This window comes from Alligator sinensis, unplaced genomic scaffold (genome assembly GCF_000455745.1).
Source record: "Alligator sinensis unplaced genomic scaffold, ASM45574v1 scaffold1555_1, whole genome shotgun sequence".
Taxonomy (NCBI): domain Eukaryota; kingdom Metazoa; phylum Chordata; order Crocodylia; family Alligatoridae; genus Alligator; species Alligator sinensis.
Window position 1 is genome coordinate 141,727 of NW_005843406.1, and position 12,318 is coordinate 154,044.

Genomic DNA, 12,318 nt, shown 5'->3' on the forward strand with positions numbered 1-12,318 from the left:
CCCTCCTCCCCCCCCCCCCCCCCCCCCCCCCCAATGCTTTGCTGACTTTTAAACTTGACTAATGGTGCTTAGATCTGCTTGCAGCACTCCTGTATCTTACTTCCTACTGTTAAGGGCTTGGCTGGCTGCTTGTAGCACAAACTGCAAGGCAACACTATAGCAGCTGAAACACCTGGCTGTGTGAAAAGAGCTCAGTTCTGTTGAGTTAGGCAGAAATTCCTAGATGGCACCATCAGAATAACTAAGTAGAAAGCAAAGGGCACTAAAACAAGTCTAGTAACATGCCTCAAACTAGAAAGGAAAATGGATTTGGGACTCCTAGTTCTGTTCTTCTTGGTCCTCTCCTCACTTCTGACATGGGCAAAGTCTTGTCCTGCCTATAGGGTGTTGTTGGAGCTTGATGGGTGCTAAGAACAGACTGTTCCAACAGATCAGACCTGGGAACTTCTAAGAGAATGTCTGTAGACAGTAGTGCTGAAAGATGCTTGCTGAGAACGTGCTTGCCATCTGCTGGAAGATCGTGTCTATTTGCCTACAGGCTTTTCAACTTGATTAGTCAGCCAGAGATTCAAGGGGCACAGGCAGGGCATGCTGCAGTATGTGGTCTTAAATGCCTGGCTGTTTCTTGGAACAGGAAAACAACTGGTTACTACACTTGGTGAGCTGCCCTGCTGTCACTAGTGGCTTCTTTCTAAAACTAACCACAGGAAGAAGCATTGCAGCTGGCCAAGCCATACATGTACAGAAGAGGGCGCATCTATCCCAGTAAGCTGGGGGAAGGGGAAATGAACTAAAATAAAGGAAAGATTCCTGTGTTGATGTTCACATCTCCATGGCAACACTGCAGTTTAGAGGGTGACTGCTGTTTGAGCAGGACATGCCTCTAGTATCTCTTTCCAAGCCATCTCACTGTCTATTTGCAGTCCACTTTGCATGTCTCTGGTGCCTTCATGGTGGGCTGTAACCTTGACTACAACTAGCAATATGCCAGCTTGGTACGATAATGTAGACCTACTTGCGTTCGCACCAACCATCACAGCAGAGGGAGAATCCTGCTCTGAGGCTGTTGGCTAGAGAGTCCCTGTACTTGGAGCCAGGAATAAAACAGAAGCCCTTGCCTGTTTCAGCTGCCTTCCTGACGCAGACTGTCTGTCTGGATGACACAACTGTAAAGTTTGAGATATGGGACACAGCAGGACAAGAACGATATCACAGTTTGGCACCAATGTATTACAGAGGCGCACAAGCAGCCATCGTTGTCTATGACATCACTAACACAGTGAGTACCGTGCCTGGGCTGATCTGGGTCCTGGCTTTGGTCATGAGAAGCAAAGGGTAGGTAGTGCACTAGGTGGTGGTCTCCCAGCATTCATAGAAAGAAGGTGCTGTCTTGGCTGTGCCTCTTATAAATTGGCTTGCCCAGAGGATGGGCAGTATGTGGGGCCAGGAGCCCTGGGATCAAATGTCCATTTAAGTGGATGGAGACATGGGATGAAGCTTGGTATGCAAGTCACTTGAGGGCCTGGCTTACCATGCTTGGTAGATGGGTGCTCCTCCCTTGCTGTCAAGATGGGTATGCTTAAAGATTTGTGTGGGAGGGAGAGTGTAGCACTGCAGGGGGGAAGACTGTCCTCTTTGACCACAATCCATCTGTTTCAGGACACATTTGTACGAGCCAAGAACTGGGTGAAAGAATTGCAGAGGCAGGCCAGCCCCAATATTGTAATTGCATTAGCAGGTAACAAGGCAGACCTTGCCAGCAAGAGAGCCGTTGACTTCCAGGTAAGTCTTTAAAAAAACCCACAGCAGCTGCTTTCCCTGGCTCACCCCACATGCTAATGCCCTGTATTTGGTCTGGATTTCTTTTTTTTCCCTCCACTATCAAACTCTCAGACTTTCAGGCTGAGTTGGGTTAAGCTTCTGTACCTGAACCTACCAAGCCCACTAAAAAGCAGAACCAGAGTAGCTTTGCTCTATGGTGCTGCACTTCAACTAACTAGATGTCCTTCTTTTGGCAAGAGGTGACCCACAGCACTTGAGCAGCAGCCTCTTTTAAATGTGTAGGATGCCTGAGGAATCATTCCCAGGCTGCTGTCTAAACAGTTTCCCTACCTGAAGTGGACTTGTTCTTTTGTGGGCTCTCATCCTGAGCCAGGCTTTGCCCCTGCATTGAAGGCTGCCTGCCCAAGCACAAATACTCTGCAGTTCCAAGCAAGGATCTCCTAAGATATACTAAAACATGACTTCCTTGGTGTACCTTGTACCTCCGCTTGGTGTCTCCATAAGCCTTCATGGCTCTTCAATGGGGTATTGGATAGAAAACTGGCTGGATCACTTTCTTGGAGAGTAGTAGCCAATAGCTTGTCTAGCTGGAAAAGTCTCAAGTGGAGTGTCTCAAGCATCAATTCTGGGGCCAGTTTTGTTCAATATCTTCATAGATTTATTTGGAAGATGGGATGGAGTGTACCTTCAGCAAGCTTACCAATGGTACTGAGCTTGGAGTAGTAAATATGCTGGAGGGTAGGGCTAGGATTTGGAGAGACCTCAACAAATTGGAGGATTGGACCAAAAGACTCCTCAAAGGTCAATAATGACAAGAGCTTGTTCTAAGTACAGGACTCTGCAATCCCATGCACGGAGATGACCCGTGCAGGGCCTGGGGCAAACTAGCTTGTGCAGGACCCTACCCCCAGACACAAGCCAGCGGGGGGGTGCCAAGCAGTTGGATGTGAAACTGGTTGCAATGTGGAGTCACTGCTCTGCATGGGGCTCAGGGTGGTTGCCCTGACTTGCAGTGTGTCATCCTGTGTGTCCCCACCCTGCCCATGCACCAGTACAGGCTAGGGACTGACTAGCTAAGCAGCAGCTCTGCAGAAAAGGGCCTGCGGGTTACAGTGGGCAGTAAGCTGAATGAGCCAATAGTGTGCCCTTGTTGCCAAGAAGGCTAACAGCATAATGGGCTGCTTTAGTGTTGCCACAGATGAAGAAGAAATGATGTGGCCTCCAGTGCTGAAGGGAAGGGCATCATTTGGAGTGCTGTCCAGTTCTGGGCCCCCTACTACAGAAAGGATGTAGACAAATTGGAGAGAGCCCAGCAGAGGGCAATGGAAATGGTTAGAGGGCTGGCACACATGACTTCTGAGAAGCAGCTGAGGGAACTAGGCATATTTAGTCGGCAAAAGAGAAGCCTGAGGGGGGATTTAATAGCAGTCTTCAACTACCTGGGTGGGTGCAGGGAGAAGAGTTTCCAAAGAGCATGGAGTAAACTGTTTTTAGTGGTAGCAGATGATCGAACAAGGAGCAATAGTCTCAAGCTGTAGTAAGGGAAACTCAGGTTGGATATTGGGAAGAACTTTCTCACTGGGAGGCTACCCAGAGAGGCTGTGGAATCTCCAGGTTTGGAGGTTTTTGAAGACCCAGGTAGACAGACCCTTGGGAGGGATGATCCTGCTTTTGGCGTTTAGTCCAGCCTCCTGTTCTTCTGAGGTCCTTTCCAACCCCTGCTTTCCAAGATTGTTGGAGTTTTTTTGCTTTAATGGCTGGGCATCTTGCACAAACCTGCCAAAGCAGGGCAAATTCTTAGCATAGCTGCCAGTATTTTGACACTTCACACCCCACCCTCGTACTGTCAGCAGACCTCTCAACTCTGCTTGGTTACTGCAGGTCAAGGGAAAGAAATAGTCCTGGAGGCAAGGGTGGGCAGGCTGGCTGCATCCCTGGCTTGCCTTGTAGCTGACTTCCCCTGCAAGGAAACTGCTGGGGGCTTGACCAAGCTCTTGGCTGATAATGCTAGGTGGGCAGAACACTGAACTTATTTACTTACAGGATGCCCAGACGTACGCAGATGACAATAGCTTGCTGTTCATGGAGACATCAGCAAAGACTGCAATGAATGTGAACGAAATATTCATGGCAATAGGTAACTGCTGATTTTAAGGTGGGGTTGGAGTGCACCAATGTCCTGAATGTCAATGGAATCCATTAGAGATGATGATGATGATGATGATGCCCAGCTAAAGCTCAGGGCAGCTGCTTCCTTAAGCCTTGTGGCTCCTCATAGCCTGAGTTGCACCTGTCACTCAATGTTGTCTGAAGCATGCTTCTGGGGACTTCTAACCCAGTGTAGTAGTCCCTGCTGGAAGACAGCTATGTATCTAAAGGTGAACTTGGTTGGCCATGAGGACATTCTACCAGGGCTTTCTTGCATGCCTGTCTGGGAAGGACAGTAGCTTACTGGCTCCACACTCAGCTGGAGTGACCCAAAGGCTGAACTGCTTGAAAGCAGAAGCTTGACATTGGAGTAGGAAATTAGAGATTGCTAGTTCCATGGGGTATCTGGCTCTTCCATGGTGGCAACAGCACCAAACTAACTTGCTTTTCTTTCTCTAGCCAAGAAACTGCCAAAAAATGAACCTCAGAATGCTCCTGGTGCCCCTGGCAGGAATCGGGGTGTTGACCTTCAAGAGAACAGCCAGCCTAGTAAGAGCCAGTGTTGCAGCAATTGAGCAGCTCTTCCACCTGAGCAAAGCCCTGTCAAATGACCTGACTGGAATCTATTCTAACCAATCGCACTTACGGTAGAGCAGCTGCTGATTGTGGCTGCTGTGATTTTTTTTTTTTTTTCTCCATACCCTTCTGATCCTAAGCTGGAGGGAGCTATTCCACCTGCACCTTTCTGTATCAATACTAATTCAATTCTAAGTCTTAAGTCACTTTTTTTAATATATGAACTTCTGCTCTTCCCTCTTCCTGGTGGTGGATACATGACCTGGTGTCTGCCTGGCCTGTTCTTCCCTCCCTTACTTCTGTTGGGTGGGGGCTAGCAGCATACCAGGTTCCACAGCCTCCTAGTTCACTCTCTGAAACAAAGGGATAATAGACATAATCTTGTTTTAAAAATTATCCACGTATAAAAGCTAAGGCTAGTCCAGTACAACACCTGTAAGAACCACTAAACAAAACTGTAGCATTATAGTGACGTTAAAAAAAACAAAACAACAAAAAAAAAAAAAAACAAAACCTGTGGCTCTTGGGCCATATGTATTGACCAAATCACAATTATGAGTATTTTGGGGTGGGATGGGGGGCAGAGGGGAGCAAGACCTGGTTTCTTCTGTATTTTGTATTGTATGTTTTCTTCAACATGTAACCAATCAGTATCTTGTCAATATAGTACATACCAACTAGCCTTCTGTTGTCTTTATTTTTGTGTTGGACTTTAGCATGCCAACTCTTTTCTATCTCCTTTAGTTCTGTTGTAATGCACTAATCCTGTTGCAATTTTTGGTGGGGGGGACCAAATCTTGTATAGAACAAATTTTGTCTTTTTTGACAGTGATGTGATGCCACTAATGTTAATAACCTTCCTCTAGTGCAAAATTGATCTGGCTTACTGATGTACAGAGGTGGGGGGAGGGATGGGGGAAAATTTTGGATAATTTTTTTTTGTCTGTGGAAACCATATGTATTACAAAAACTTGTGATTCCACAAAATAGGGCAGGAGGTATTAAAATGGCTTCTGTTGCCAGAATCTAACTGATGTTGGCTGCTGCCTAGTGCCTGATGCAATGTCTTATACATATTGGTATTTAAAAATGAACTGTCAACTTAGTCTTCATCACAGACTTCAGTTTTGTGTGTGATTAAAAATTTTTATAAACCTATTCTGATTAGCAGTGTGTATGTGTATAATGTCTGCTTCTAGTCTAGAAGACTTGGGAAAACTGGGGCTGGGAGAGACTTCAGGTCATCTAGTCCAATACCCTGGCTGAGGCAGTATCATCCCTAAAAATACACTATCCCAGTTAAGTGTCTAAATCTGCTTTTGAGCTTCTAGGGCTGGAGATTCCACAGCTTCTCTAGATAGCCTGTTCTAATGTGGACCACCCTCAGTCAGTCAGGAAACTTCTTTTTCCTCTGTCCCTTCTCAGTCTTCAACCTAAACATCTGCTACAGCTTGAGGCCATTTGCTCCTAGTCTTGTCCCCTGTGGCCATTGATTAGAGCGGGGGAAAAACCCAATCAATCACAGTTTGAGTATTTGGAGAAGAGACTATTAAGGTGGAATTTGCTAACAGCCTTCAAACTGAACAACTAAGTCTTTCCTCCAATAGTGGCCTGGGAAGCAAGACTTGCCACTTCTGTAGCTCTGTGCTAGACTTTCAAATCTGCCCATCTTTCTGGGGGGGCAAAACTAAATGCATTGCTCCAGGTGAGGCCTCACCAGTGCTGAGCAGATTGGATTATTCACTTCCTCAATTTGCAATTACTTAATAGGAGTATTGCTTGCATACTGTGTTTGTATGTGGGTTGTTGCAGCAAAAGCACACTTGCTCATTCAAGTTATGGGCTACTGCAAACCCCAGGTCCTCTTAAGTACTGCAGTGTAACCCATCATTTGCTAGCCTGTACTTCATGCATTCACAACTGTTTCTGTTACAAGGGCAGGACTCTGCTCTTGTCCCTGTTGAGTCTCACCTGGTAAATTTTTGAGGTGCTTTTCTCCAGACAGTTTAGTTCATTCTGGATCCTAGCCCTGCAGCTAACATTTTGGTATCGTCAAACTTGCTAAGCATTCCCTCATTCAAATTATTAATGGAAAAAGACAAATAATGCAGGGCCCAGGATGCTATTAACAAAAGTAATAAAACTGCCTCTTATCTAGATGCTCTGACCCAGCTGCTCTAGAAAGGGGATGATGGTAGAAAGTCTTCTCTAGTGACTGGTATCTTGGTAAGAGACCCTATACAACCTATAATGGGGATGTTTAACTCATGGCCCATGACTTCATCTAGCCCCTGATCTGGGTGTTGCTCCCCTCACTGTTCCAGCTGCTGCTGCTACCACATCTGCTGGCCTCTTGGTTCCCCCTCCCTCCAGTAGATGGTGGTGCAAGGCCTGTGGGGTTGAAGAGCCAGCGGTTGGGGGGGGGGGGAGCAGGGGGAAGTTGGCATGGCGTAGCAGGAGGGCACTAATACATGGCATGATGGAGTATACAAGAAGTAGTGCAGGGCATGGGAGTGGCAGCATGCTGGGGAGAGGGAGTGTTTGCTGCACAGTGCTACATGTCCCCTGGGATGGGACAGGCTATGTAGCATGTGGCAAGGAGCTTGCAAATCCCAGCCACTCAATTGGAAGTTCCTCTTTTCTATAGCACCAATGCAACCCCAAACTCTTCTAGAGCATGATACCAGATGCCCAAAACAATGCTCATGTTTAGATATAATTAGTGTATTTAAAAAAAAAAAAAAAAAAAAGCCGGGGGTGGGGGGGAATCTAGTCTTGCCTGGCTACAACTTGCAGGTTGGTATAGAAGTGTGGTCTGGTCTATAGATGCTACACAGCCCTTATGGACTTGCATGGTAGCTTTGAAGGATTGCCCAAATAGCCTATTCCTAGAGCTGACAGAGCTGCTGCTACTGCACAAGCAAAGCATGGTGGATCATCTCCTCTGTCAAGATCCTGCTGCAAAAGGGAACATAGCCATGCTGGAAACTTTAGCTTGCTTGTTATCAGTGTTGTTCTGCCCAGTCTGACAGAGGACCTGAGTTGTCTCCCACTAATAACAAGAGGTTCAATCAATAGTGGCACCTGTGTGAGTGACCTCATCCTAGATGAGAGCAAGATTGGGTTTGGAAGCTTGCTCATTTTTCCTTTGTTGGATTGCCATTCAATGACCAAATCTAGGAAATTCCATTTTTAACCCATTAATCCTTTGAGTTAAGGGCAAGCATGAAGACTTGGTAACTCTGGTTTCATTTCATATGTGACTGCATCTAACCAATGTGTGCTGTAGCACTGGGTGACTCCAAGTCAGATCAGCTGCATATGTATGTAGGAACTGCTCCATCTGTAGTAGAGCTGCATGGCTTTCTAAAGAGTCTGAAAGTCTGGATGAAAACAGCTAGTGCCGATCTTAGCATGGAGAGCATATGGAAAACATGTTAGTTCCACCAGTGCATGGATTCCCCTTGATCCTAATGCAAGGGCTCCCTCTTGGCTTGTTTTTTCTACTTGGCCTCTTGGAAGAGGCCAGAACCCACCCCCCCCCAAACGCCAAGTTCAGACTACTTGCTGAACTACAGACTTTCAGACAGCAATGAACTTATCAGATAGCTCATCTTAACAGTTTCTTTAGAGGTGGGGAAACATGGTACTCTCACCCTTTGCCAGAAACTTGTGACCATGCTGAAGATTTTGTAATGCAGCAAGAGCCAACAGTTTTTACAGATGTTCCTGATAAAGTTGCTTGCTGTGGGGAATGGCAGAAGCTAAACTTCCTGAGTCTGAGACAAACCAGGCCTATATGAACCTCTTTGAGATGGTAACATGGTGCCATCTATTGGCTGTTTTTCAGCTGATCTGGGTTTTCTGACTCGGACTTCACTCTCTTTATAGCACTGTAGTGTGAAGTGCTGCCTGGGGCAGGGAGGCATCTAAAAAACTTGTGTAGTACAGCAGTAGGCAAGATTTGTCTAGGAACTGGGAGCAGTGGTTAATTGCTGACAATACTTCACTGTCAAGGATGATTTGTCTTCCAGGATTGCTGATGAGGCCAATGCAGGATCAACAAACACCCTGGGCATGTTTCCATGTAGGATGGATGGCTGTAAGTTCTTGATTCAGTCCACAGCGCACTGTTTTTTGCCATAGCAGGCAACAGAAAAGCAGGAGTTGTCATGAAGTTTCAAAGTACTGAGATCCTTGCAACAGACTCGTCCTCCATTTGAGGCAGTCCTAGGTGATAGTTTCTCATGAACTGATGTCAATGTTGCATTTTTTTTTTTTTCAAGTTGGCCTTGAGGATATCCTCGAAGCACTTTTTTGCCCTTCTCTTGAGCGTATGCCTCGACTCAGTTGGGAGGATTAAACTTGCTTTGGGAGTCTGGAGTTCCACATCTGGATGATGTGGCCAGCCCGGCAAAATTGATGTTGGATGATCACCTTAGTGCTCATGACGTTTGCTTGCAGGAGGACATTAATTTTGGTGTGTCTGCCTTCCCACTGGATTTGGGAAAATCTTCCGTAGTAAGCATTGATGGTACTTTTCCAGTGACTTGAGGTGTCTCATGCACATTGTCCATGTCTCAGCTCTGTACTGTAAGGTAGGGATCACAACTGCTTGAAAAACCATGAGCTTGGCTTCAGATCTAATGTTGCAATTTTCAAACACCCACTTTCTCAGGTGTCCGAAGGCTACACTTGCACTTTTGAGGTGATGTTGGATTTCTTCATTAATGTCAACCTTCAGCAAGAGATGGCTTCTGAGGTACGAGAAATATTCAGTTATAGAATTATCCAGAGTCTCACCAGAAAATCTGAATTATTGGAGCTGGGGATTGCTTATTAAGAGCTTGTTGATGGAGGGCCATGGCCTTCTGAATGTTAAGCATCAGCCCCGTTTTCTTTTATGCCTTGATGAAGATGTAGAGGATTGCCTGAAGGTCTCCTGAGTGAGTACACACTACATAATCAGTGTACTGGAGCTAGATGATTCTGGAACTAGATGACTGAGGTCAGGGCGGACTTGGTTTTGGTTCAGAGTCTGCTCAGATTATTGAATGGATGGTAAACTGTTTAGTTTAGCTCCACTTCAACTGGAAGCTTGTTGGTGGCCAGACGTAGCATCATGGTAAGGAATATCATGAAGAGTGGTGGAGCTGTGAAAAATGCGGATTTAGCTGGAATAATAGGCAGGAACCATGGAGTTTTTTTAAAATGAAAACTTCATAATTTTACTTCATTTAAAAAATTAACACCATGGTTCCTGCCTATTGTTCTAGCTAAATCTGCATTTTTGCAGAGCCCAAAGTGCCTCAACAGAAGAATTTCCTGCCCAGGAGAGCACCCATCACACCATCCTCCTGTGAAATATGAGATGCCGTAACCAGAAGGGAACATCATTCAACATCCTGCTCAACACCAGACAAGATTGAGGTAAATAGACTAGTTTAACCTTTTTTACCTGAGCTTAATTTGCACAAAAATGAACTATTCCAACGACCAGCTCTTACACCTTCAGCTCTCCTGTGAATTTTCACTTCTACTTAGGAGAAGTTTTACAATCTTTGTGTTCTCCTATGCCTGAGGAAGGGTGTGTGAGCTCAAAAGCTTGCAAATAAAGATGTATGTATTTATTTATTTTATTTTATTTTATTTTATTTTATTTATTTTTGCTGCTGCTGCTGGGCTTTCCCTTCCCACTTCTGGTCTGTGCCTTGGAAGCAGGGACTTCCTGTAGTCAGGCTGCACAGTGCTTGCACATATTTATCTGCTTTTGGCAAACCTAGGTGACAGGATCTTGTCTATAGGGACTACTCGGGCCCCAGCATCCTCCCCTTCTGCACATTGTATGTTTGAGGAGTCAGGGGCCATGTGTCTGTCCCCCTCACAATGATGTGTATGGGGCTTTTGAAGTGTCCTGGAATAGTTTTACTCCAGGTCCTTGGGCACCTCCCCCTAATTCGCTGGTTTGCATCTTTGTGCAGGTGTGCAGCTGCATGGCCACCTGCCCATTCTGCCCTGCCCTCTGAGAGACCTCTGAGTAGTGGGGCTGGCTGCCCTTTGCACTGTGGGGCCCAGCACACTACAGTGAGGCCAGAGGGTCACCCAGACCAAAGCTCCCTGCAAACAAACCTCACAATAAACAAAGACCCAGGTATGTGCAAAGAGGAGTTTATTTAAATACAAAAACCATTGCTCCTGCTTCAAGCCTCATGAGAGAGGAGAAGCTGCTTCCTTTGGGCTCTAATCCCTCCTGCTCTGCCAAGCACAGCCTGGGTGATAGCCATCAGCTCTTATTCCCCATTATGCCTTGGCTCTGTCATTGGTCCCTTTCTTGCAGCCTGCCATGGCCTCAGCCTCTGGGCTTCCTGCAGGGGTGATGTGGATCGGCACATTCCTCTCAGGGGTTGCTCTCTGCCCTTGGCACGGGGCTTTGATGCGCAGCTGGCCCTCGCTGGAGACAGAGCAGGTCAGGCTGTTGGGGTCTACGCCCTTGGGCACGTCCCACTCCCGCTTGAACACCTCGTACTTGTAGGAGAAGGAACCTTTGCTGTCCTTGCTCTGTGTCACCTTCTTGCCTGTCAGCAGCACCTTCCTGCCCACCAGCTTCACTGTTAGCTCCCCTGGGGCAAAGTCCTTGACATCCTGGCACACAGCGAAGGCCCCATCCGCTCCCTGGGACATGGTCACACTGGCACTCTGCTTTCGCTCTGTGCTGGAGCTGCTGCTCCCTTCACCTAGCAGGAGCTGCTGGACACTGCTCATAAGCTCTTGGGCCCAATCCATCTTCCACTGCAGCTGCCGCTCCAAGTCCGAAAAGACTGTGTTAGGTTGAGGCCATAATGTGCGCAGAGGGCCCACGGAGGGAGCTGGAGCTCTGTGGGAAGGTGGCTGAAGGTGCAGGTGGCACAGCATCTCTGCTTCTGTGGCTGGCTTGGGGTGCTGAGGTGGAGTCCTCTCTAGTGGTGCTGGAGCTGTCCTGCCCGGCTGGTTGGAGCCAGTGGCTTTTATCCCCTTCCCACCCAGGCCTGGCCGCATCTAGAATTCTCTGTCTCCCAGTGCCCCTGGGAGCATGGCACAGTGCATTCCCATTAATCACCTCCCAGATCGGGCAGGTTGAGGCAGACCCAGTACCACGTGCCACATGCCACCTGCTTTAAGCCAGCTCATGGCTCTGCCCTGCTGGCCTATAATTAGAAGCATCACTTCAGTTTCTAAACAAAGCAGCAGCCCCCACCTGGGGAAGAGATTGTGAGCCCCAGGCCCTTGGCCTTCTTGCTCCCCGACACAGAAGGTGGGGAAGGGTGTTACGCCTCAGCTCTGTATTCTTGGGCAACCCTGGCACAGGATGCAGTCTGTCTCACTCACAAAGGACTCGCCCCTCCTCCCCTCCTCTACCTAAACGAAACTGATTAAGATGCAGTGAGAGATGCACCTAAGACCCTCCAGATAAGGGTGATAAGAGTGAAACAACTGCCCTAGGTCTCATTTACATCCGAGATGGAATCAGATGACCATTCATTTACATGAGAGATGGAGAACGGAAAGCCTGAAGCAGAGACTGCAGTGAATTCTGGGACCAGAGAAGCAGGGGAGCACTGCATGATGGGGAATCTGTGCTCTAAATGTTAATCAACCCATGTTCACACACACCCAGCTCAGCATTTATCAGACCAGTTCTAATCTGGATTTGCTAAGGACTCTCTCACCCCAGACACACACACCCCTCTAAGTTTACTAGGCATCTCGGGCTGTACATTCCCCAGTCCCACTATGGGAGGCCTATTTAAACTTGATTGACTAAAACTCGGTTGC

General features: G+C 47.2%; 2 protein-coding genes across 3 annotated transcripts in view; one reads left to right on the forward strand and one right to left on the reverse strand.

Annotated features, from left to right (window-relative positions):
* Positions 1–5,664, forward strand: part of RAB5C (RAB5C, member RAS oncogene family) — a 27,635-nt gene extending 21,971 nt beyond the window's left edge. For both annotated transcript variants that reach the window (XM_006038582.3, XM_025195101.1), the window contains 4 exons: positions 1,128–1,279; positions 1,660–1,782; positions 3,826–3,919; positions 4,390–5,664. In XM_006038582.3, coding sequence (XP_006038644.1) covers positions 1,128–1,279; positions 1,660–1,782; positions 3,826–3,919; positions 4,390–4,505 — 485 coding nt within the window. In that variant the 3' untranslated portion in view covers positions 4,506–5,664. The remainder of the gene's footprint in view (positions 1–1,127; positions 1,280–1,659; positions 1,783–3,825; positions 3,920–4,389) is intronic.
* A 4,994-nt stretch (positions 5,665–10,658) lies between these two features.
* LOC102377398 (heat shock protein beta-11-like) lies at positions 10,659–11,556 on the reverse strand. Its single transcript, XM_006038583.2, has one exon. The coding sequence runs from the start codon at positions 11,539–11,541 to the stop codon at positions 10,807–10,809; it is 735 nt and encodes a 244-aa protein (XP_006038645.2). The 5' UTR covers positions 11,542–11,556; the 3' UTR covers positions 10,659–10,806.
* Between the last annotated feature and the right edge of the window lie 762 nt (positions 11,557–12,318).